The sequence below is a fragment of the Cyanidioschyzon merolae genome, chromosome 7 (genome assembly GCF_000091205.1).
Source record: "Cyanidioschyzon merolae strain 10D DNA, chromosome 7, complete genome".
NCBI lineage: Eukaryota > Rhodophyta > Bangiophyceae > Cyanidiales > Cyanidiaceae > Cyanidioschyzon > Cyanidioschyzon merolae.
This window is the reverse complement of record NC_010133.1, coordinates 355,028-379,736: the sequence shown is the minus strand read 5'-3', so window position 1 is coordinate 379,736 and position 24,709 is coordinate 355,028. Positions and strand designations below refer to the sequence as shown.

Below are 24,709 nucleotides of genomic sequence, written 5' to 3'. Positions count from 1 at the left end.
CTGTTTACATAGAAAACAGTCGTGGACACCGACTTGAGTCATCAAAGCAATTGCTTCCAGTGGAGCGTGCGTCACCGCTTTGCACGCTAGGAGTGTAGACGGATCAACATATCTCGACTTGTTCGGTAATCCGGATTTCCTCCCGGGACCTGTTTCATCATGCACAGTATCGCATTTCACAGATCCTCCATCAAATAGAAAGACGTGCGCTTGGTTGTGCGCCGGCCAGCGCACTCGCCGACGGTATCGTCGAGAAGAAGCCCGGAATCGTAGGGTACGGCGACAGGCGTGCAAAAGCGAGAGGGTATCGAATCGAGCCGTCGCCATCACTCAAGAGCATGTGCCGTGCGATGAAGCAGGTCTTTACGCGCCACAGTCCGGTCCACAGATGACGAGTGATGGCGGACACATGAGAACATCTGACCTCACCAGGTGTCAACACTGCGAAATGCACATCGAGGCTTGGTAGGAAGAAGATGAACACGGCAAGCGAAGAGTCCACCGCAGCTTTGGCCTGTGCACGAAATGGTCAGAAACAGCCTGAAGCTGCCAATTTGGGATATTCACGCTGCCGTCAACGACTTTCGACTGCTGATGATGGAGCTTGCGGAACAGAAACGACCAGAGTATTTCGAGTCTGAGACAAGCGAACGAAAAAGGAATCCTTCAGAGAAGAGCCCACGGGGACTCTTGTCGCTGACAGTGGAAAGGCACCCAAGCTTCATCGCATACGTCCGAGGTAGGTCAGAGGAACTGTTCGATTTTATTTTTGCGTGGATGAAGCAGATGTGCACCGATGGAGGTCGTTTTTTCCAAGCAGTCTGTCTCCGGCAGCACGCAACGGGTCAGCGATATCGACACAAGGGCGACATCGAGAAACGCTGGCGTTATAGCTGGGGCCATGCGCTCTGGAATACCCCTCTAAAGCAAGCCCTATTTCTTCTTGTATGTTTTTCTCGCAAGTATTCAATAAAAGGAATGAATTCAGTGGATCGAAGCAATGTTGCTGAGATTTGGGATGCTGTCATTACCAGCCTACGAAAAAGAGCATCGCTTTTACGCGTCAGTCACTCTATGCTCATCTGGTGCACGAATGACGCTTCTGTTCGTGCATAGCCCGAAGGTCGTGCTCCCAAAGATAGAATCGCCAAACACTGCCCATGTGACTGTCTGCTCGTCAGTCCATTGCACGCGGTGCGTCCTTTTAGGTATACTGTCGAAAAGCCACAGAATATAAAGCTCGCATAATATAGATCCGAACGGTGATGAAGAGACACAGATGGAAAGAAAAAGCAAGGCGCTTCGATGACAAGTGTCGCTTGTAGAACTGCTCAGAATCGGTGTCGCACTGAAGCACGAACGCTTACCTCAGGACAGACGGATGTTTGTCGCATTCACCGAGCCTGTATGCACCGAAAACGGTAGACCTCAATACGACTACTCAAACACTGGCGGGCCGCTGATCGCAAACAAGGTACGATTGGCCGTTACGAGGCCACCAGGACTAGAAGCGATTCAATCGTGTGGTCGCCTACAAATCGACATACATACCAGATCTTTTCGTAGCTCAGCGATCCAAGAAACACGAAGCGTAGCTTGAGCTTCCCGCCTTCTTCTGTTCCGTTCTTAGATAACGTCGCTTTCGATCAATGCGGAACGGTTGCGTAGTGCACAATCGACATTCATGTTGCGCTGCTCTCCTTATCGTGCTATTGCCCATGGATCAACCCAGTCGAAGACGTCTTCGATGTTGACAAACGTTATTTTCACCCTCTCAAATCAATGGGACACTCGTTCGCATCGGTGAAACCGTTCATCCATTCGTTGCTCTCTGGCTTCGCCGGCCCCCGGTGTGCTGTGTCGCTTCTCTTCGCGTTCGCGGGAGGCAGCGGAGCGGTGCGCACGGTCCGCAGCTGTGCTCGCATCGGAGAAGACAACGAAACGGCGCGTGAGGAGTGGTACACACAAAGAGGGGATGGATTTCAGTGTCAGGATCCATCCAGTGCGCCTGTATCCCGAGGGAGAAACGGACGTGGAGTCTAGCGAACCCATCCATGCCACTTTGCCAAGAAAAAGAAATGGAGCAGACTCTATCTGACAAGAACGAGACAGATCGACAAAGACGGGGGCGAGCAGGCACTGGAACCAACGGTAGAGTCATTCCGGACGCAGTGTCAAGATCTCATATCCAGAAAAATAAACATGGAGAATGTTTCAAAATGCAGGATGCAGGACGCGAATGACGGATCCCGTAGCTTCTGACTCGAGGCTTAGTTGCTTAGCTCCTCATGCCATGATGAGCCTCGTCAAGCAGCTCTTCCTCGGAGTTCGGGACGCAGGACTGTCTACCGTCCAAATTCTTGCGGAACTCTTTCATCAAGCTTGCGTGCAACAGTACAATTGATACACGGTGCAGAAGACGCAATTCGGTCTGATCGTCGGGTCAGAGGTTTGCACTTGTGCTTCTCGGAGTCGTTTGCCGCGTCGCGGCGCTATCCCGGCGATTCACGAAAATCCTACCGCACCGGGGCCAAAAAGTATCAAACCGGCAAACGAGACTCGTCTTCAATCATTCAGGGTAGACGAAGAGAGCTTCAGTCCGTAAAGAGCGTGGACCCCGCTTATTAGAACATCGTAGCCACCGTCGCCGCCGCACCCCTAAAATCAAGAGAACGGTGCCAAACACCCGCTACGAAAGCAGTTCACGCTATTCAAACTTTCCAGGGCCCGGCACGATCGATCGTCCGCCATGAGCGAGGCCAAGACGCATATGAACAAGTGGAATGATGGAGGGAAATATCAGCACCTACCTCGACGCTCTGTGCGCTGTATCGAGCATGCAGCGAATGTATCGTGCGCCTTTTCTAGCGCGTTTCTGGGCGTCCGAAGAACTCGCACGGACGATATTTGGCAAACGTACACGAGAGAGCGCTCTGCTAGCCTAGAGTCACTGTTGTACAGAAGCAAGAAACTTGCATTCGATAACTTGGTCAATGAGTTGGGAACGGATATTACCGACGAATCGTATCGCTTAATTGTATCCTCTGGTGCTGGACGTACAGTGCCACGCCGGGACGGCACGCTTGCTCCTTACACGAGAGCCTTCAACGAGTTCAGGAACCGATTCTGTACGATTCGCGTTGATGCGTTCAAGACGACGACGTGCACGGATCACGAGCACGGGTGCACGCTGAAACAGGTATAGAAGAAGGGCGTGAAACGGAGCCGGATGCGTGAGATGAGGCGTGGTAAGCTGGCTGGAAGTCACATGGCGTGGCAATCGGAAGCTGAGGGGCTTTCTATGGTCAGGCTCCGCTGCACCGATGCGGAAAAGCAGTGTCCGAACCAAGAGCCGAACGCCTCAATCAACATCCGGATCTGTCTCATGCTTCGGGAGCGTCCGGCAGCTAAAGTCGAGCGCGCTTTCAAGGAAACGGTTTTGTATTCAGTACGGACAGTGTGCTGAAATTCCGAACACCCTCGATTAAAAAAAGGTGACCATGAATGGGAGAGGGGACTGCATTCTCCCCTGGATCAATGTACTGGTCAGGTACGATTCGGCGATAAAAGAAAGCTGGAGCGCCATGTATCTACACATCGGGAACGTTTTTCCCGAGCAATCGATGGCACAGCATGGTGCTCCATTCTTCGATAGTGCTACGTATAAGCGAGAGACACCGCGTTGACATAGCGATGCTGTCCTGCTTTAGATACGGCTCTATTGTGTAGAGGCACCCCCGCTTGCTGCAGCGCGAGCGTTGCTCCTTCCTGAACACGGCCAAGACAGATGTTGACGACAACAGGCCTCTGGGTGAATGCCATCCCGTCGTTGTCCAATAGCATTGTATGCCCATCATCAACAAGCCAAGATCCGGTCCGAGTTCTCGTGAGGGCAACGACCAGTACCCGCAGCGTAGCCAGCGATCGAGATTTGCAGTCGTTCACCTCATCGCCACTACAGCGTTCCCGCCGATGCGTCTCAGGCCAGGGATCGTCGGCGAGCTGGTCGAGCGTGGTGCTCTCCTACGTCTTTTGCGTCTCCAGGTTAGCCCCGGCGGGGTAGATCGGGCGCTTCGCGGCCTCCTCTCGTGCCGTGCGACGCGCCCAAGCATCTGCAGCAATGAGATCATCCAAAGTAGGTGTTTGTTTCCAGTCGCTTGTGTCATGCCGCTGCATGGTGCGCTCGATGACCGCGGGAATCCCCATAAACTCCAGTTCGTTACGCAGGAAAAGCTCCACCGCGACCTCGTTCGCCGCGTTCAGCACCGCCGGCATGGTACCGCCACGGCGTCCCGCAGCGTACGCGAGAAGCATGCATGGATACTTGTCGTGGTCAGGCGCGCGAAAAGTTAGACTTCCCACTTGAACGAGATCCAGTGGGCGAAACGTCTCAATCCGAAGCCGATGAGGCCAGGACAGCGCGTACAACAGTGGAAGACGCATATCTGGCCATCCGAGTTGAGCGAGAACGCTCGTATCCTGAAACTCGACTGCCGAATGAATGATCGACTGGGGATGGATGACAATTTCGATGGCGTCGTAATCGATGCCAAAGAGAAAATGCGCTTCAATAACCTCCAGACCCTTGTTCATGAGCGTCGCCGAATCGCAAGTGATTTTCGGACCCATGTTCCAGTTCGGATGCTTGAGCGCATCTGCAGCAGTCACATGCGCTAAGCGCGAAACATCCCAGTCGCGAAATGCACCACCAGACGCCGTGAGAATGATGCGCCGAAGCGCGCCATCTGGCGCACCCTGAAGACACTGGAACAACGCAGAGTGCTCTGAGTCGGCTGGAGTCAGATGAATGCCGTACTCGTGAACTAGGGGCACGACCACGGGGCCGCCCGCGATCAGTGTTTCCTTGTTCGCCAGCGCAATGTCTTTTCGGGCCTTGATCGCAGCAACTGTGGGCAAGAGACCCGCACATCCAACAAGCCCAGTGACAACGACATCTGCGTCACCGTATCGCGCACACTCGACGACACCGTCTTCGCCAGCAACAATGTGCGGCGGTTCCGGGACGCCACGCTGCCGCAGCGCCTCCCGATAGGTCTCGAGGCGGGCAGTATCACGTATAGCGACAAGTTCGGGCGAAAACTCGTGCGTCTGCTCCGCGAGAAGCTCTACGTTTGAACCGTTCGCCGCCAACGCTACGACAGAAAACTTGTCCGGACAAGAGCGCACAATATCCAGGGTTTGCGTTCCAATGCTCCCGGTGCTTCCCAAAATGGTGACGCGTCGGTGGAACGCCGTAGGTTGGAGCGCGTTCTCCAGCGCCTGGATGCTCTTCCTCGTGCCCACGGGTGCAGCACCCTGGTCCATGCAGACCCATCGGGCCGGGGTACGACGCGTACTGCGCTGACGACAGGTGCCTCCACGAGTTGTCCACCCGCCAACCAAGAGGCGCACGCCAGCCGATGCCGCAAGGAAAGCACCCGGCGCGGTTGAGCTTCGAGGAGTCAGCAAAGCACCGCCTCGCGCTTGAAGCTGTTCGGGTTTAGCGTTCATATATTGGTTCAATTCAATATTAAAACAACGCTTACCATGCACGAGAAGAGTGTGCTGGTAGCCGGCCTCGGTGCAGCAGCGCAGCGCTGAACAGTGTACGGTATTCTGCAACAGCGCGTATGCGTGCGTGCGTATGCGTGCGTGCGTATGCGTGCGTGCGTATGCGTGCGTGCGTATGCGTGCGTGCGTATGCGTGCGTGCGTATGCGTGCGTGCGTATGCGTGCGTGCGCGATCGCAGCGAAGCAGGGAGATCCACTCGGCCGTGGGCGCATGCACACCCAGTCGTTGCACGCTGAGCGGCTGTCGCTCAGCGTTTCCACTGCGATGCTGTATGATGCATTGGGGCGAATTTTCAGGCAGCGAATCCGACGAGCGTTACAGTGGATGTGCGACGTATCGGTATATCGCGGAAGCTGTCCATACAAAGGCGAGCAGAGTGCCGAGTTTGACGGTCGCTTGCCGTGATCGCATGCTCCACGCAGGTAGCTGGAAACGATCCCGGTGTGCCTCTCTCTGTGCGATGCGAGGATTCCCCATTTAGATGCATCTCTGCGCTGCCTCTACGTCTAGTTTCTGAGCTGTTTGGCGTCTGGTGGACGAGCTCCTGATTCCAGGTGGAGCTTGGAATGGATGGTGGCGCCCGATTCGCTTACACGATGCACCGCTGGATGCGTCGGGTGTTCGTGTCGGACGCGTTGCCGTTGGCATGTGCCGGATCATAACAACGTGCTGGAGGCAGTCTATGCCCGTTTGAAAGACTTCATAGCAGGACAGTGGCGAAAATGCGGTCCGTGCAATACTATAGTGGTGCGCTTTGTTTATGCGTCGGGGTCCATTCGTATCATGGACAGTCCACGAATGCGGGAACAGGTAAAGTCGTACGCAACGCTATCGAAATGCTGCAATAGACCGTGGATCTGCTACGTTTGTTTTGCATTGCACGAATGCATTCCGCTAAACCCGCCAGCAAATCCGTGCCTTGCTCGGAAGAGAACCATGCCGAAATCACGACACCAGTTTCCACAAGTCTCGATGGCGTGAAGGCGCGCTACGCACTGGGTCCTAGCACCAGCCTCCATGTCGATGCGGGCCGCGTATCCGGATTCACCGGCGCTGGCATCAGCGCATGCGCAAGAGACGCACGCCGAGCGTAGGCACGTGCACCATGCAGCAACGCTCCTGCACCGAGTTTGCGCATCTATGACCTCGTTGCGGGCGTATGTGGGCTTTCCGGCTGCGGACGAACAGATCGGCCAGTTGGTGCGCCTGTGGTGGTCGCTCGATACCGTGTAGCGCTCAGCGATGATTACACGAGGTACACAGCGCCGCTGGAGTCGCTTCCTAGCGCGTACAGGGAGTAATGCTGTTGCTATTGTGGTTGCTAGAGCGCAGAATTCGAGTCCATCGCACGACACTGTGGATACACCCGCGCTCGTGCCATGACCCATTGCATGCCTAGAGTGGCTACCGTACCCAAAACGTTGCGGCGCTCGTTGATGATGTCTTCGCAATGGACTCGGCAGGCGCGCTACAAGAACAACAGATCGCAGCGCATGCCGTTGGAGAAACCGAATCTAGCTAGCGTGTGTCCGACACGTCTGGTCTTGTGTAGAGTTGACGTCCATAAAGCACCGCAAAGCTTTCCGGTCTCTGCATGAACAGCGTAACGAAGCACTCAGCGTTGTAGCGGGTGTAAGAGAGAGCCTCCGCACTCGCAAGGTCCGCTGGTTGGTTCCGGCTCCTACTCCCGAAGGAGCGATTCGTCCAGAGTCTCTGGAACCTTGTCGTACTCAGCGAGGAACAGGAGTCACGCTCCTAGTTCCCCATAGCCATCATACATCCAGTGGCGTGATGGTTTGATTCATTGGACCAGAACGAAAGATTAGTCGAATCTACTGGTATCAGGTTGCAGCGTTTTCGTTAGAGCAGCCCCCGAATCACCCAAACTTGATTGTATTCAGTCGCGAGACGCGTACGCTGTACTTCTGAAAACTAGCATTGCCGTTCGACGCCCCGCGTACTCTACCAGGAAACTGTCTCGATCTGGTGCCCTGAACGAAAACGACACCGAACAGGAAACTGGATAGTGCCTATTGACTCTATGGTCGTTCGTGACGTGGACAACGGTAGGTGCTTCGAGTCCGGCAGCGGAAACCGGTGGTGACTCGTTGCTCCGCGTCGATCGACGACAACAACGACGGACGTCTATATCTGAAACAAGTTGCTTCCGGTGACCATGTCGACGGCTAATAACTTGTCATCAACGCTGCCCGAGGCGTTTCAACACACCGCTGAGCGGCACGGAAGCCGAACTGCGCTCGTTCAGTATCGGCCGAACGCTTGCCACTACACCTATGCTGAATACTATGAAGCGTGCGTGGACGTGGCACGTGCCCTGGTCGCTCTGGGAGTTGAACCTGGGGCAACGGTGGCCATATTCGGCTCGAATAGCCCCAAATACCTTATAGCGTATTGGGGTGCGTTGCTTGCTGGCGTGTTACCATACGGCATCTATCCGACGAGCAGTGAGGCAAGCTGTCGGCAGCTGCTAGAGCTTGGTCGGTGCGTCGTCGCTTTTGGGGAGGATGGCGACTGTGGAATGCGCCTCGTCGCAGCAGCAGCAGCTGCAGCAGCAGCAGCATTCCCAGACCTGAAACTAAAGCATCTCGTCTTATGGCCAAGTACAGCGACGAGTCCCGACGATGACACCGTCTCGCAAACAAAAACGTTTGCGTCCATGGATACTCGTGTCATGTCGTGGCATACATTTCTGAATGCAGGATGCTCACTGGACGACGGGAACATCGTTCTCATGCACCGCCATCGCGCTCAGAACGCTGACCAAGCAGCGCTGATTGTCTTTACCTCGGGAACCAGCGGGACGCCCAAGGCCGTCGCGCTCTCGCATCGTAACGTCCTGTTTGTCATTGAGAGCGCACGGAGGCTCGTTCAGTTCGATGAGACCTGGCGTGGCGTCTCGTACCTGCCGCTGTCGCACGTGGCGGCTACCATGCTCGACATTATCGGACCCGCCATTGTCGGATTTTCTCTACACTTTGCAGATCCCGACGTGCTGCAGCCTGGTTCCCGTTCTCTCGTGCGAACGCTGCGAGCGGTGCGACCAGACTTTTTCGTCGGTGTGCCGCGGGTCTGGGAGCGCATCGCCGAACAGCTCCAAGAGGTCGCCGCGAGTCAGCCGGCACCAATCCGACACGTTTCCACCTGGGCGAAGCGCGTCATGTTCAGCGATATCCAGCGCTGGGAATATCCACAAGCAGATTGGTGTCCAAGCTGGTCGGCGTGGCTGGCCGACCGCCTCGTGCTTTGGCCTATTCGCCGAGCGCTCGGTCTCGATCGAGCTCGCATCCTGATTTCCTCTGCTGCACCCTTGGGACCTGAAACCCTCGACTACTTCAGCTCTCTGGGCATGCGAATCTGCGATCTCTACGGAATGACTGAATGCACCGGTCCGATTGCAATCAACCTCCCGAGGGCGTACCGAAGGGGGAGCTCCGGCCGGCCGCTACCGGGAACCTGCGTTCGCGTCGATGCCGAGACATCGGAGCTGCAGGTTCAGGGCTCGCACGTGTTCAAAGCGTACTTTAATGACCCGGCGAGTACTGCTGTTGCTTTTACGAGCGATGGCTTTTTCCGTACCGGTGATCTGGCGACAATCGATCGTGACGGTTTCATTTGGATCACTGGACGCTTGAAAGAGCTTATAGTGACAGCTGGAGGCGAGAATATTGCACCAGCGCCACTAGAACGAGCCCTGGAGAGCGCCATGCCGGCAGTAGCGCGCGCCATGGTGATCGGTGATCGGCGAAAATTCCTCAGCTGTCTCCTGTCGTTGCAGACTGCGCCTGACGGGGAGACGCTCATCGGTGAAGCAGCCGCCGTAGATGACGCGACTCGGACGGCAGCGGATGCATCGGCGGAAGCCGCAGTTCTTGGTACACCCTGGAATCGGTACGTGGAGCAGGGTCTTGCGAAAGCGAACAGACAAGCCGTTTCTCGAGCTGCGCAAGTGCGCAAGGCTTGGATTGTTCCCCGCGCGTTCTCTGTGGAAGATCAGACTCTGACACCTACGCTGAAGTTGCGACGCGCATTCATCGAAGCTCGTTATGCGGCGCAAATACAACGCTTGTATGCAGGTGGGTGAAGCGCCACATGGTTTGTTTCGGAGACGCATATCGCCTGCAGCATCCGCATTGCGCAGTTCGACGTTGGCGGCAACTGCTAGTGCCGTACGCGAGTCGAGTGCCTTTTCCATGACGCCGCAAGTCTTATGGGAGCGCGAAACATGCCACGGGAGGCAATGAAGCGGCGTTGCTCGTACAACGTAGAGAGCAACTCGGCGGGAGTCGGCACTCTGTGTGTCCATGCGTGCTGCTCGCGGTATGCGGACACGTGTCCTCGCCTAGTGCGCTGCAGCGCACTACAGACGTCCATGCGTGCTGTTCGCGGGACGCAGACACGTGTCCCGACGCAAATGGCTATCGACGTTGGAGTGCGCACGGAGGCTGCGCGTTCAGCGTCGACGCCGGCATAGCATGGATGCGCACCGCGAAACGCTTCTGTGAACGAGGCACTGGTTACTGCATCCAATGGAGTCGTGTTTGTTTTCCGGTGTACGTGGATGCCTAGTGTCTACAGGACGAAAGCTGTCTCGGTCGCATGCTCTCGGCGGCAGACCGCGATGCTCAGTCTCGCGATTCGGTTCCGCTTTTCCTTCATAGAATCAGGGGCGTGCTCATTAAAACCTCAGATACGAGATTTCATGCCCGCACGTTTTACGAACAAGGCAAAGCCAGTTATTAGGATTCGCTCCGCTCGTGAGTCGTCCCGCCTAGACCTACTGACGCCATGAAGGGGTCTCCCGACGGATGTCGTCGTCGGCGGCGGCGGCGGCTGCCGCACCGGCCCTTTCTGGTCGTTCTGTGATACGCATCACCGTGACCATCACCATGACTTGGAACACGAACTTGGTCTACGCATCATACCGTTCGCAGGCGAGCAATGGCCGCGAAGTTCATGTCCCCGTACCAATGCGATCTTAGAGGCGTCGGACGAACGAAATCCGCTGCAGGTGATCGACCTTGTTCAGGTCTCACAACTCAGTTTTGCTTCACTTGTGCTGCGGTGGATAGCAGGTGATCGAGGGCAGGATGCAATGCGCTCTATACCTCCTGGACGAATTCCCTGTAGGATAGATTCTTTACTGAACTGTATAAGGAGCGCCGCATGAATCCTCAGTGTCAGTCATACCACAGTACTCAGGTGGTTGGCGAACCCTGCAAGAAACAAGCAGATGCGCTTTGCGCCGAATACCGATATTATTCAAGACTTCTTGCGGTCAAGGGTAGGAAAACGACCTGCTGACTACCTTACGGAAAGCAAAAGCAACGATCGCAGCAGCCATCATGGGCGTCTCTGTTTCGCAACATCTAGTTCGTTTGGTCCCGAAAAACACTGGGATACAGTCGAAAAAAAGTCTTAGTTCATGTACGGCCATTGTTTACCAAAAACGCATCAACAGCGTACCTGGAACTTCGCGATCGCTATGAAGCACAGGGATGTCGGTTTGTTTTTTCATTCGATCATAGTTCCTTCGGACGAAATGGTCGGAGCGTGAATGTTTTTTCTCGGAGATGGAGCCCGTTTTATGTGCGATCCAACTGGACGACGACGACACCATCTGTTCTAGCTGCGGTGGATTCATTTGGCGGCTCAGTTTCGCTCGTAGAGAAGGCCTGAACAACTGCATCAGCCACTTGCTCGAATTACACAAGACTTTTCCCTGACATCTGGCAACGTCCTTCTGTTGGAGAGCGTGGTATTTCACCATTCCCCTAGCGTTCGAGCTTGTGTCGAATCTGTCCCAGGAGTAGAGCTGCTTCTCTATCCTCCGTACGCTGCATGTTTCAACCACGTATAAGAAATGTTTTCTATTGTGAAATTAATAATCGCTCCACTGGGCGAATCGCTTGAGCGTTCTGCACGCTAACAACCCAGGGCACATGTCGTCTTTCTTGTGCGAGCTATCGTGCATCTGGGAACGCCCTCACACAGGGGCATACAGAAATGCGTTCATTTCTAAGAAATAAAAAATCCAAGCAAAGGGTATGGGCGTGAGATTCAAGGATCCCGGAGGACAGTCATCCCCGGTCGTCGGAAACAAGCGAAATAAATCCGCATCTCACTAACCATCAAGCGAAGAAGAGCAAGTGATGAGGCAGCAAAAGTAAAAGGGGAGACAAGTGAGACAAGGTGTTTGCCCGACGACACGATAACTAGGCTGTAGCGGCACGCATTTTAGCTATCCTTTCGCGGATGAGTTCCACCAGCAACGAGAAACCCATAGAGTTCGTGAAACGAGACTTTACGCTGCTACGAATATCAGACAATGTGTGGTGCCGAAGACGATACCCGAGGAGCTCAAGTGATCTAACTTTGTGAGGTAGCCTCTCAAGCTCGAGGTGTGCCTGGAAAAACGGAAACCGATAGCAGGCGGCCGGTCGAACACGGCTGGAAGGCGTCTCCGAATGGGTACGCATTCACCCTCTATGATTGCGAAACGTTTTCGCTCCATTCACGATAATCGTGATCCTCATCCACAGCGATCTCGACATCGCTTGTGTCCTTAAACAAGTCCACACCGTCCTCTAGGGCATTCTGGTAAAACACATTATCATCGGGGGTATAGTCGAATTCAATATTCGCAATGACGACAACATCACCGGCGCGAATGCCGCTCTGCGAGAGCGCCTCCGTGACCCCCAGCGCTCGAAGTACTCGCTGAAAGCGATCCACGGCCTCTGGGTACGCCCAGTCCGTCATAACAGCGAGTCTTTCGAGCTTGGGCAAACCCAGTATGCGCCAGCGCCGCTGGCCATCTGCCATTCGCTCCTTTTGGATACGGAACGTGCCATCCACGCTCGCACCGATGGCGTCATGATCACCACGAAAGGTATCAGCGGCTGCTGGGCTCCGCGATTGCTCTAGCACACCAGGAGATGCATCAGGCAGCGAGCTTAAGCGGTCAGGTTGCGGGATTTTCTCCAGGAGCTTGCATACACGCTGCATGGTTTCCTCTACACCCTGGCCCGTAACTGCTGATACGGCGGCAATCCGGCGGTGCCCCACTGCCTTCTGGAACGCCTCGCGGAAAGAAGCATCATTCCAACGCTGCTGGGCCAAAGGCAAATCCATCTTCGTAAAGAGCACGACGTGCAATTTGTCTTGGACCAGACGCGGATTGAACAACGCCAACTCCAAACGAATAGCCTGTAGATCATAGAGAGGATCTGGTGCATCTCCTGCAACCAAATGCAGTATCATGCGGCAGCGCTCAATATGGCGGAGAAATCCTATACCAAGCCCTCGCCCGAGATGGGCGCCCTCGCAAAGCCCCGGTATATCCGCAAGGACAACGTTCTCAGCGTAGACGCCCAGATTCGGAACCAGAGTGGTAAAGGGATAGTCAGCAATCTTTGGTCGCGCGTTGCTCACCGCTGCAAGCCAAGTTGATTTGCCAGCATTGGGACACCCTATAATGCCGATATCGGCGAGCACGCGCAGTTCCAGACGAAGCCAGCAGCCGGTGCCGGGTTCACCCTTTTCGCGGATAACGGGCGCTCGGTTTCGATCCGTTTTGAAGGCTGCGTTGCCGCGACCACCGCGACCACCCCGTGCGACCAGCAACCGCGCACCAACCTGGTCAAGATCGCCCAAGAGCGCTCCCGTTTCTGCGTCGTAGACAACTGTACCGAGCGGGACTCGCAGCTCCAGCGCCTTGCCATCGGCGCCAGTGCAGTTTTTCGGCTGACCCTTTTCTCCGTTCTCAGCCGTGAAGTGAACCACACTTCCGAACTTGACTAGAGTATTTAGTCCGGCGTCTGCCACGAGGTAGACGTCACCGCCTCGTCCACCGTTGCCACCAGCGGGTCCACCGCGTGCGTTGCCACGCTCTCGACGCCAAGCTACACACCCGTCACCGCCGTCGCCTCCCTTGACGCGGATGCGTGCCCTGTCGATGTAACTGTATGCACTTGTGGGTTCCCGTTTCCGAGTCGGTACTTTGGTCGAGCCGAGCACCTGGTTGTCGTCGTCGGCAGGGGTCACAGAGCGCGGCCTTTCGAGGCTCGCCCGCAGGGGTGCCAAGCGCCAGCACCTCGTCAAGGGACCGGGTCCCCGCGGACGCCTCGCTTGCAACACTGCGTGCTTTTGTGGGGCACGAACTCCTCGCGAGGGCACTATAAATGTCATTGGACGGGCGAATAGCGTATCCGACGCTCGTGGCTCCTCGCAAGCGCTTTCGTGAGCGATCCACAGCAGCCGCTTTGCAGCGCTCGCACGGTAAGCAAGCGTCCGTCACACGGTCTGGACACCACGGGGTCACTGCTTTTCGGGTATGATGCACGTGTCACCTGCTCCGTGTTCACCAAGCGCCAGTCAAACAGTCAGACAAGCACCACAACAGGTAACTGGTCGTTCCGTTCGAAGAGCGTGCGTCTCACGCTGCACAGCTGGTATGGCACATCAAGCTGGCAGCGGCCACAGCAGTCGCGGCTGTCGCACTACCCAGACCAGCGACGGCTGCGGAGGTTAGCACTGACTTTTTCGTGCTCTAGGGTGCACAGGCACCAGAGATAGCTTTTCAACTATAGACTGGGGTGTGTACGGTTCGTGTTCTGTGTCGAGGAGACGGCAAGTTTCGCATCGCGTAGTCGACCGGGTCTCGGAAGACACCCTTGTCGAGCGACGCGTTCACTGTGAACCCAGCACTGGTGTTGCTGTGGACCAAGTGCAAGCACCGTAGCCGCGGTTTGCGCTCTTCTGGAAAACCTGAAGTTACGGTTGATAATTTTGAATAGGGCGTTTGTAAGGAGAGCGGGCCTCGACGGCTTCAGGTGGCTGAGGTGCTTTTGCCTATGGTTGTTTGTCGTTACTATTTGCAGGGGAACTGCAAGTTCGGGGACCGTTGTCGATATGAACATCCACCGGGGCTTGGTGGGAGAGCCAGTCGCCAGCAGGTCGGGCCTGGCATGCCTGCGGCAAGCGGACAGGCAGGGTTCCCGGCCTCAGGCTTGCCTACGGCGGGCACACCAGCAGCCGGGGGCGGCACCTGGCCGGCGGTGACACCAAACGCGTTCAATATGTCAGGTGGTGCGCCCTACGGGGTTAACGATTCAGCAAGGGCACCGGATCGTGGAGCTGGCAGCGAAACGAACCAGGGAGCTGGGCGTGGTAACAACCAGAGAAAGACGCTTTGGGACTGGTGGCGCGAAGGTCACGAATCAGGGGTCTGGCCCCTCTCCTGCTACGGCAATACGTATGCGAAGAGTTCGGTGAAGGGCGTTGATGTTTCATTTGAGGAGTTGCGAGCCGATGCCTATGCAGCTGTGCACTTTCAGGGCGCTTCTCTGGCACAGATCGAGGCACAGGAGGCAAGCCGCGTCCACCAAGCGCTCGAGACTGCGCAGCAGATGCTGCAACGGCAAGCGCATCGACAGGCATCCCGAACGATGCAGGGCATGTCAACGGCACCGCCTGCGGCTTTTGCAACAGCACCGCAACCAATGCCGTCAATGTCGTCAGCTGTGAATGGGGCCTTCTCGGCAACTGGAGAGAAAGCGCCCAGCACGATGACGCGTTTTGGGACGGAATCCATGATGATGCCTTCTGGATCCGGTAAGCCGCCTGCGATGGCGACTGCGTCCAGTTTTGCGCATCCTGAAAATGTTTCTGGCATGTACACGGGGACATCGTTCCAAGGAGCGGGAGCCGTGCCGCTGAACGCACCACAAAATTCTCTAGATATGGCGCAGGCTTACCAGTCAATCGTTTCACCATATGGCCAGCCTGTCGAGGCACCCTGGTCGATGGCGGTATCAGCTGGAGCAGGTTTTGGGGAACCCACGCACCGAACGAACGAGTCCATATCGAGCATGGAAATGGGAGCTTATCCGTCCAATGGCAATGTTGAGTGGCAGAGTAGTTCGGGAGGCACCGTGCCGCAGCAGCAGCAACAACAACAACAACAACAACTTTCCGATCAATCTGCTCAAGCGTTCGCAGCAGAACATTTCAGCCGCGGTGCCGTGCCAGAGACGCCGCCACCTTCGCATTTCTGTTAATGCTTCCGAGCAAAGTTCAGATCTATATGTTTAACTTAGCGTCTCCTTAAGCGTAACGCTTCGCAGTTTACACAGCACCGCGTACAATCCGACACTTGTGCAGGTCGCGGCTCTGAGGCGTCCGCACCTGGCACCCGCATCCCGGAGGTACCGAGCACAATCTGATAGGTCGCTATGACCTTTGGCGGCAGCATGCATCAAGCGATCGAACGAGCCAAAGCAGCGTCGACACAACGGATATTAGGGGTGGCAGGAAGTCGGCCCTCTGAATACGTTGGCCTAACGTCCTGCACGCCTCGCTTCCCTGAAGCACCTGATAACGCTCAGTACACCGGTGCCTAAATCGTAGTGTCTTCGTGGTTGCTTCATGAGACTGTCTACAAGCTGGAACGTCGAGCAGCGCCTCCAAGCTGCACAAAAGTTGACCAGGTAAACTCCGGGAGCTCGTCGAAGCGGAGCCACCGCTCGCCTATCTAACAGATTCGCGTCACCTTGCGAGCGTTTGCCGCACCAGTCCCAATACCACAGCGGAAGCGAGCAACACCAGCATCGAAGACCTGCGTCTATCCTCCATTGGCGCTCATCGAAGGGCCCGCAAGTCGCGCTTACGCAAGCGCCTTCTCCGGTGGCTGCGCACAGGCTGCTGCAGAGCCGCGGGAAAAATTTCCCACAACAATTTCGCTTTTTTTCGCGCGGGTTCCAGTACATAGCTGGCCTTGCCTGTGCCAAGGGCACGCTTTTCGAGCTTGTGCCCGGTGAAACAGCATGGCTGCTGTAGACATAATCTCTGTGGCAGTGGAAAATAACCCAGCACCCTTTCTCTCAAACCTTCGCTTTGCGATTGCGTACGAGGTTCGAGAGGCGCTCTCTGACGACATCGAGTGGCGCGTCGTCTACGTCGGTTCAGCGTCGTCCGAATCTTATGACCAGGAGCTCGACGCTGTTCTGGTACCCGCGGATACCCCTGGGCGCTTTGCGTTTGTCTTGGAGGTGCCACCGCCGCGACCAGAACGGATACCAGAGGAAGATGCCACGGGGGTTACGATCGTACTCGTGACCTGCAGTTATCGTGGGCAGGAGTTTATCCGGGTAGGATACTATCTATGTAACGAGTATCCACCGGAGGTTTTGAAAGAGGCGGCTAGCAGCGTGAAGCAGCGACTAGTCCAGGCTGGTATGAGCGAAGCGGAGGCAGAAGCACAGGCTGCAGCAACGGTGGAGATTTCGCCACCACAGTGGGACAAACTCCTGCGCAATATTCTAGCGGAGCAACCGCGGGTTACTCGTTTCCCTTGCAGTTTTGATCGGAGTGTTCCGGCCAAGACACCTTCGACCAGTGTCGCGGCCACAGATCAAATATATTGACGGTCTTCTCGGTACGAAGCGGTATTGGATTTCGACCTGCAAGTACCCGCTCGGCGCTGTGCGGGTTGGAGCTGCACCCTTTCCGTCGCCACGACACCGTGAGCTAGCCCTGTATATGGTATGCGGATGCCTCGGGGGCTAGACGCTCGGGTTATTCAACCTACCCGAATGACGTTTGACGTACACGTGTATATCGAGCGCACTGGTTCAGGATAGATCTAGCTTTGCTTTACCCCTGGGCATGCTGGGTCGGCCTTGTCCGAGTCGCCGCGCTCGGGGCAGCAGCCGGATGCATCGTCATCGGTACGCACCGGACTCGAGCATTCAGCGCTTTCCCGCCGCTCAGGCACGTTCACCAATGGTTGCGAGAAAGCGGCGCTTGCTTCCGCGTCAGGCACAAAAGCTAGCACCATCTCGACAGGGCAGTGATCGCTTCCGTAGATATCCGGGCGCGGACGCACTTGCACTACTTTCCAGACGCTCTCCGTCGCCATCGATTGCGGGGAGGTGTCAGCGGTGCAGGCCTCTGCGGAAGCATCGTTATGCCGCAGTACCTGCCGCGGTGTCCGACCCTGACCCACCATGGCTGCACTGACGCAGAAGAGATCGATTCGCCACCCGTTCCGTCGAACGCCTCCCATAGAATCCCGATAATCCCAAAATGTAAAGCGCGGTGTCGCCTCGTTGCCATGCAGAGCCATGAAAGCGTCCACCAGACCCGCTTCCGAGAGCGTTCTCCGAAAGCTCTCCCGCTCATCGCTGGTGAAACCCGCACACCCTCGACAAGCCTCCACCGAATAGACGTCGCGATCGTCTAGAGCCACATTCATGTCGCCACAGAGAATGATGGATCGTCGCGTTGCCGCTAGTTGTCGGAGGTAGTCGCGCAGGGCAGAATCCCACTCTTGGACTCGGTACGCAAGGCGCTCGCAGGACCTCAGTCCCGAGTTTGGTACGTACACGTTCACTAAGACAAGGTCGGGATATTCGTAGACGATGCAGCGACCTTCAGCATCGTGTTCCGGGTGACCTGGTATTCCCCGATGTACGCTTTGAGGCTTGAGTTTCGATAACACTGCGGTGCCAGAGTAACCCTTGCGCGCTGTACTGCAAAACCAGGTCTTGTAACGGTACTGAGGCAGAAGAAACGGCCCGGGTGTCGCGTTCGCCTGCAGCTTCGTCTCCTGTAAACAGATGATATCTGGATTAGCTTCGTGAACGTATTTGAGCAGTGCAGTCGAAGCGCTGCGGTAGGAGGCCACGTTCCAGGTGACGAGGCGGAGTTGTCTGCTCGAGGTTACCGAGCGCTCACTTGTCAGCGCTGGCGTCACCTGGGTGCTTTGCGTGGACGTTCCAGTTGCGGGTAGGGTGCGGGCCCGCTTCTCGGGTGGTGGCAGCAGCGCCTCGGGCGCGTCGGGTGCCGACCCGCCGTCCCCGCTGAGCTGGTCGGGCATCCCGGTTCCGCAGGTTCAACCAGAACGGACCCAGTCTCCTCGGGAGGTGAACGATGCTCGCCTGAACTTTAAATTATGGTGTTTCCAAACCTGCGAGCTCGATCCGTGCTTGCCGGTATAAAAAGAGTGCCCGAGGAAGCGTCTCGTCGGCGGAGGCACCCGACTGCGCCAGCACCTCGAGCTGCAGCAGGTTCGCAGTGCCGTAGCGCCGAACCAGGTACAGACGCAGAAAGTGGAGCGCCTCTCGAAACCGTTCATAACGACTATGCGAGCAACCGTAACTATGGCATAGCATTTCCGCCGCGAGCAGCATGCTCGCGAGGTCACCCGCAGTAGCCTGTTCGCGAGTCTCCTGGAACCAGCGTTGCTCGCAGCAACGTACCTGCCGCGCCAGTGAGCAGCGCTCGTCCGAGTTCTCCAGAATCATTCCCAGCGATGATAAGCGGCTTTTTTCAAGGCATTATGCGAAGCGGTTCAGCGAACGCAGCCCTTCCGTAAGTTTTCTGAGCTTGAAACCGCACGTCCCGCGTCAATGGTTCTGGTGCAAGTCGCTTCGCAGATACGGATCCTCCGTCGCCGACGCTGATGATTTGCTGTCGATGGAGCACATGCGCAGAGCGGCGAACCTGCAAACTCCTTGGATACGCGACTGCTGTCGATGTGTCAGCAGCAGACCTCCTTTCTTCCAGAGATGCATATAGGATATACGAGCCCCAGACCAGTGTTATCGTTGGGAGCTGGCTCTCGCACGATCCATTAACATGGATCCTCAAGGTACCTGTCGTGCCGCAGACGCTTGACAAGGACGTGGATGCACTGCAAACGCAAAAGCGGCAGCTTCCAGACGGCCGCGGAGCAGCTTGGCGGTGCCTCTCGAGGTCGCGACTCGCAGTTCAGGCTCACTTTCGACGGCCGATGCAGTTGTGCTGTCCGCGTCAACTCGGCTACGTGCAGCCGCCCCAACCTATATTTCCATTCAAGGCCCAGTTCGACGGGATGACGGCCTCTGGGGGCATCTGGAGCAGCCGAGTTGCGACCATGGAGAGGCGCACCAAAAACACCACCCTTCCAGCGTCTGATCCTGAGCGTTTGCGGCTGTCATACGCTGTGACTATCGACCTCGAACATTGGTGAAGCCAACGATACCAGATAGACGTACCTGAAACAGATGCAGTGCATGTTTGCTCATCAACGGCGCCATGGAGCAGGCACCCCGACGAGCGCATTCCGCTTGCGTATCCCGGGCGCGTCCAGTTGCAGGCACGGATCCGGTACCGAAACCGCACGTGTGGTAGCGATGAGGTGCGCGAGGCGCTGCTGCTGCTGCTGCTGCTGCTGCTGCTGCTGCTCGTAGCCCTGGACAGCACCGCGCTGGTGGACAGCACAGCGGCAACCAATTTAGGGATCGTTTGGATTGCGCACGCACGCACGCACGCGCGCACGCATACGCTTTTCGGCGTTTCGTGTGTTTCCTCTCCAAAAGTGACCTGGAGGCTAAATGTTCGCACGAAGGTTAATACTCCTCGTTATATTCGTTTTCGTTATGTTTCGTTTTGTTGAGGCTGTAACTCCTGCGGCTTCTCCCACTGCTACACCTGGACTTTCAGGCTGTGCCGCGCTTTTCACCGAGGAGTTGCCGAGCTGTATCGGTGACGTTCTCCAAGTCCCGGGCGTTCTTTTATCGGACCTCATAAACGCTGCCCGTTACTGCGCAAGTACAGTTGTTAGTTTGATCGTATGTGCTGCTGAAAATATTGATTCCTTGGAGTCAAGCTGCGCACCGGAGCTGAGCATCATCCGGGCCTGTGTGCAAGCGTCAGTGTCAAACTCGTCACTGACGCGTTGAGTGCGCGCACCAGTTCGCCAGACGCCGCCCGCAGGCTTCGCATGGGCCCCAAATGAACGCTTTTTATCTCAAGAATCGATCTTGAAAGCTTGTGGCAAGTGCGCAGAGCCAAGCGGGGCTATGGTAGCGTTCCGCACTCGCGGCGGCTCCACATGGGTAGCTGGCGACACGCGCTCCTCTGCTTAGCTGCGGTACCGAGAGCCATGACAGATTCGGAACGACGACAGGAGTGCATCGCAACAAAGCATGCTCTTGCAATGATCATTGTTTGTAAATGTTCTGTTTGGAATACTCCATCCCAGCCTCCATTGCACACATCCGAGCACGCATGCATGACACACATTGCGCAACGTGTCCCGTCAGCGAGACGCGTTTCCCCCGCGTCTAGCGTGACGAATGGAGCTGCGTATTCGCGACGCAGCTCTACGTGCATGTGTTTTCTGCTCTTGCGAAGCACTCGAGTTCGGTCGATTGGTGCTCGCTCAGGTGTTGGTAGGTTTTGCGCACGTCCATGTGCAGTCGGCTGTTGTTCGTCTCAATGTTTTGATTCAAAACATCAGAGGACCGTTATCAACGCCACCGGGTCCCTGCTACTGACTTGAAGCATACGCTGTGTATCGTCAGATGCGTTTCGCGCCTCTAACGGAGCGCGTCCGATTCTCGTGAACGGCCTCTGAGCGCGCCGTCGCGTCGTGCGCGGGTCGCTGGCAACCCCAGCGAGCCCCGCGGGTTCTGCATAAGGATCGCGACTCTTCCATGCAGCAATTTGTTCGTACCTGTCGAGGCGCGAGATCGAGGGGGCAGCCAAACCCCTGACGCCTTCGGATTGCCGCGTACCTAAAAGTCGTGAATCGCGTCGGATGGTCACTGCAATCCCCGTGAAGGAAAAAAGCGACGCTAGCAGCTCCCGTGCGACGATCCGAGTGATGGAGCCCGCGACTTGACACGCGTCGCTTCCGTCACTGGGTGTACGAGACTGCAACCATTTCTAATCGATGCGGTTTACATGCCGGGCGAGACTGCGGTGTGCCTTCTGCATTTTACAAACACATGCCACCTAGCTCGCGCCTCCTAGAACCCGAACGCAGCCCAGCGCTCACAAGTGTTGGTCTGCCTGGTGCCTTGCCTCTTGAAAGCGCCCCAAAGCACCAGCACCTCGATGGTGACGACGTTGACGTTCGTCGACACCATGTGCTTGGTGGTAATCACAGCCGCGATGACGAGCATGCTGATCGTGATGATGCTCAGCAACGCCCGCGTGCGTCCGCGCGGATATCGATACCGTCTCGAGGATTCGCGATGCAGCTGCTGGGAGGAGCTCTTCGCGGAATGACTCTCCGCGCAACTGCGGAGAATCCTCTTCATGTATCTGGTTTCGTAATTTTGAAAAATCATGGCTCGTTAACTCCCCGTCAATATGATGCTCGGGCCAGAAATCGCCCAAGAGCGCCGGTTCACCACAACGACCCTCTGAAAGTTCTATGCAACGTTGGATCAGATCGTAACATGCCTCGGGAGTCACTTTTGAATCATGTCGATAGCTGGGGTGCTTGAGAATGAATTCTCGCATCCATGCCGCACAGGTCAGCAGCCTTCCACTGGAACGTGCAGCTACAAAGTCCAAATAGGCTCCAAGACGCATTCTCGTGGCCCGATCGAGACCCGGGATTGCGTCGAGGTAGACCCGAACGAGCGTCAGGAGGCCGGGGTAGGCTTTGCGAAAAGCGTGTTTCTCGCAGCAGGGTTTTCCATTCATGATCTCGTCGATGGTCATGAGCTCCATGGCCTCGGGATCCGGATCGGTGCAGAAGCGGAATGGACAAGACTGCGATGGCGACGATTGCGAACCGGCTGGTGACCCCGCGTTCAGGCTCTGGAACGAGACACAGTGCTCCGAACCGCAAGCGCATCGATAGTGACACCGGACAGAGCAGGAGAGCTCTGCTTCGCGAGAGAAAATATGTTTGCGGAACCAGAACTTGCCTTGGCGCACAGCGTCGCGCTGGTGTGCAGTCACAAGATTCTCATCATGCTTCGATATCGGAATGTACAGGTTCATGCCAAACGCCAGAATGCAGCGGGACAGCAGCACCATGAACACCGTGAACGCGGCATTTTCAAAGTCCGTGATCTGGAGCTCCATCGAGCGGAACTCGGTTCGCCAGCCCGCGGACGTATTCGGGCCAGTCTGGCTCGGCGGCTTGAACCGCACCGTATTCCAGTTCGTGGATTGGATATTCTCGAAATGAGTCAACGATACACGGTCGTCGACGGTGGCAAAGTCATCAAATATGACCAGCGGATCTCGAATGAAGAGATGCGCAACGTGGCGTGCGAGGTGCTCGTCGACACCGGCTTCGCGAAGTCGTCGATAGGCACGTGCATCCACCAGTACGGGGATATCGTTGTAGAGGGCGGCTTTCATTTCCGGTCTATTACTGATGAAACAGTCAATCGAGGAATATCGCGACTTGGGCGGGCATCCTAATGCGCGCTCCAAAGCGGTCCGATCGTCTACCGAAGCGCTGATGATACTCCATCGCACATCGGTATCGGTGAGAAAACCGCGCAGCGCTGGTGTCGCTGCGGTCAGTGCCAACATGACCGGGGCCAACACCGCGAGCTGGTCGTAGAGGTACCGACCCTCGTCCATATTCGCTGCCTGCAGGGTAATTTGCAGACAACAGAGGCCCATCCCAAAGCCCATAGCATCCATGTAGATATCTGGACTGGTGTGCCTCCCGTCGCGATTTCGCTCATTCCACGATGCAAGCCCAGCCTTCTCGCACAAGTAGCCGAGGCCGTCGTGTTGCGCGTCAAGCGCTTCGGGACGCTCGGGACCATCGACACTCGGTGCTTCAATCGGTACAAGTACTAATTCAGTATCGCTGCTGGCCTGCGACAGTGACCAAGCCAGCCGCTGTCGCCGCACGGCTTCGTCACTCCGAACAGACCCAACGTTCTGGTCGGTGTTGTCCTGCGACAGAGATGTCGTTGCGAGTTTTTCGTCAACAATCTGATGCAGATCGATGTCAACAACGCCGCCGTGTCGCGAACCACCCTCCCAGAGAGGAATCTCAGACGGCGTGCTCTTGTCTCGATACAGAGGCACATGAATGGCGACCGGCTCGCCTCGTCGTAGCCGAATGTTCCGGGTGAGCGTACCGAATCGCGGGTGCGGGTTAATGACCGCATCTGGAAGGTAAAGTGAGCGCGCAAGTGGACCGCAAACCCCGTCTCCAGCAGGCTCACAAAAACGCCCGCAGCCCAGCAGCGGATAAGCAGTGAGCGAGAGCAAGCGCTCGTTCGGCCGCAGGACTCGGCGTATCTGGGCTCGCCGCAGTGCCATATTCTGCTCCACCAAAACAAGGTCTCGCATATAACACGAGTAGGGTACACCAGGTGTACCTTCAACCATCCAGTTGGCATACTCTGGGCGCCACAGTGTCTCTGGAACTGGAGCAGAGTCGAATTCAGACAGCTCCGACTCTCCGGTCACATGCTCCTGCACGTCGGCAAGCGAATTGCGACTCACGAGTCGCTCCTCGGACTGCAACTCTTGGATCACCTGCGGTGCCCGAAGCGATAAGTATGTGCAACGCTCGGACTCATTCAAAACTAGGAGTGTGTACTCGATCTCGTCGCCCCATTTGAGCACGTCACCTTGGCGATCACGCGTTGCGCAGAACACGTTCACAAACTGCTCGATGCCGTGCTCGCGAACGTAGTCCAGGTGGGGTTGGGCGTCCCACCAGCCGAGCGGGCGGCCAGTCGTGAGGAGGCCCATACGGAGACGCTGAAGCAGCCCAGGGCGTCAGTGTCAGGAGCGACAGGCACGCTAGCTGCACAGCAACCGCTCTGCGCTCTACACAGTGTCGTGCAACGCAACGCGATGCTGTGCTCCAGTTCTTGATGCGGAGGCAGGCGTCGCAGTACCGCTTCGTGACGCGTCGACGCGACTTTTGTCGCCCATCGAGCTGCCAGGGCGTCTCTATCGCGCGCGCGCGCGCTGCAATGCATGCGCGAATGCCCTGCAACGTGGTGTCTGCGTGCGTGCACGGCATTGGCAGTCACGCCACAGGCTTGCTGTGACAACTCCGTGGGGAGCACTGCATCACTCGCAATGATCGCTTTGATATCCCATAATGGAGCACAAGGGTGATTGTTCAGGGGCATTGTTTCCAGTGTGCGTGTATAGGGCGCTACAGTTTTCCTGGATTCCATTGCCCTATCATCTAGACACTAACTGTTTTTTGAAAGTGTTCAGTGTTTCAGCACGATGCCTACTCTGTGTTCATCCTGATCACTAGAAACGTTTGCTCAATACAGAGCCAATGGACGTTCCGGAAACGTGAAGTTGTTTTTCGGATACTGACCGGGGTGTTCAGGTCGT

The 24,709-nt window shown here is 56.4% G+C and overlaps 7 protein-coding genes and 2 non-coding genes across 9 annotated transcripts, besides 1 other annotated feature; 4 read left to right on the top strand and 5 right to left on the bottom strand.

Moving 5' to 3' along the window:
• Window positions 1-756: 756 nt before the first annotated feature.
• Window positions 757-2,798, bottom strand: CYME_CMG150T. The gene has a single exon (XR_002461283.1). It is a non-coding gene; the product is annotated as a hypothetical transcript (transcript).
• On the top strand, window positions 2,710-5,103 carry CYME_CMG149T. The gene has a single exon (XR_002461282.1). It is a non-coding gene; the product is annotated as a hypothetical transcript (transcript).
• On the bottom strand, window positions 4,024-5,511 carry CYME_CMG148C (1-deoxy-D-xylulose 5-phosphate reductoisomerase; the record flags this gene model as incomplete). The annotated part of the gene is made up of 1 exon (XM_005535883.1): window positions 4,024-5,511. The coding sequence occupies one exon, from the start codon at window positions 5,509-5,511 to the stop codon at window positions 4,024-4,026; it is 1,488 nt and encodes a 495-aa protein (XP_005535940.1).
• A 2,237-nt stretch (window positions 5,512-7,748) lies between these two features.
• CYME_CMG147C (probable long-chain acyl-CoA synthetase) lies at window positions 7,749-9,674 on the top strand (the record flags this gene model as incomplete). The annotated part of the gene is made up of 1 exon (XM_005535882.1): window positions 7,749-9,674. One exon carries the CDS (start codon window positions 7,749-7,751, stop codon window positions 9,672-9,674), a length of 1,926 nt encoding a protein of 641 aa, XP_005535939.1.
• A 2,402-nt stretch (window positions 9,675-12,076) lies between these two features.
• CYME_CMG146C (GTP-binding protein of Obg family) lies at window positions 12,077-13,780 on the bottom strand (the record flags this gene model as incomplete). The annotated part of the gene is made up of 1 exon (XM_005535881.1): window positions 12,077-13,780. One exon carries the CDS (start codon window positions 13,778-13,780, stop codon window positions 12,077-12,079), a length of 1,704 nt encoding a protein of 567 aa, XP_005535938.1.
• A 624-nt stretch (window positions 13,781-14,404) lies between these two features.
• Window positions 14,405-16,236: a sequence feature (possible transcribed region).
• CYME_CMG145C (hypothetical protein, conserved) lies at window positions 14,446-15,651 on the top strand (the record flags this gene model as incomplete). The annotated part of the gene is made up of 1 exon (XM_005535880.1): window positions 14,446-15,651. One exon carries the CDS (start codon window positions 14,446-14,448, stop codon window positions 15,649-15,651), a length of 1,206 nt encoding a protein of 401 aa, XP_005535937.1.
• Window positions 16,237-16,416: 180 nt separating the features above from the next.
• On the top strand, window positions 16,417-17,016 carry CYME_CMG143C (similar to anti-silencing factor; the record flags this gene model as incomplete). The annotated part of the gene is made up of 1 exon (XM_005535879.1): window positions 16,417-17,016. One exon carries the CDS (start codon window positions 16,417-16,419, stop codon window positions 17,014-17,016), a length of 600 nt encoding a protein of 199 aa, XP_005535936.1.
• A 218-nt stretch (window positions 17,017-17,234) lies between these two features.
• CYME_CMG142C (similar to DNA-(apurinic or apyrimidinic site) lyase ARP) lies at window positions 17,235-18,470 on the bottom strand (the record flags this gene model as incomplete). The annotated part of the gene is made up of 1 exon (XM_005535878.1): window positions 17,235-18,470. The coding sequence occupies one exon, from the start codon at window positions 18,468-18,470 to the stop codon at window positions 17,235-17,237; it is 1,236 nt and encodes a 411-aa protein (XP_005535935.1).
• A 2,942-nt stretch (window positions 18,471-21,412) lies between these two features.
• On the bottom strand, window positions 21,413-24,103 carry CYME_CMG141C (gamma-glutamylcysteine synthetase; the record flags this gene model as incomplete). Its single annotated transcript, XM_005535877.1, has 1 exon — window positions 21,413-24,103. One exon carries the CDS (start codon window positions 24,101-24,103, stop codon window positions 21,413-21,415), a length of 2,691 nt encoding a protein of 896 aa, XP_005535934.1.
• Window positions 24,104-24,709: the final 606 nt, after the last annotated feature.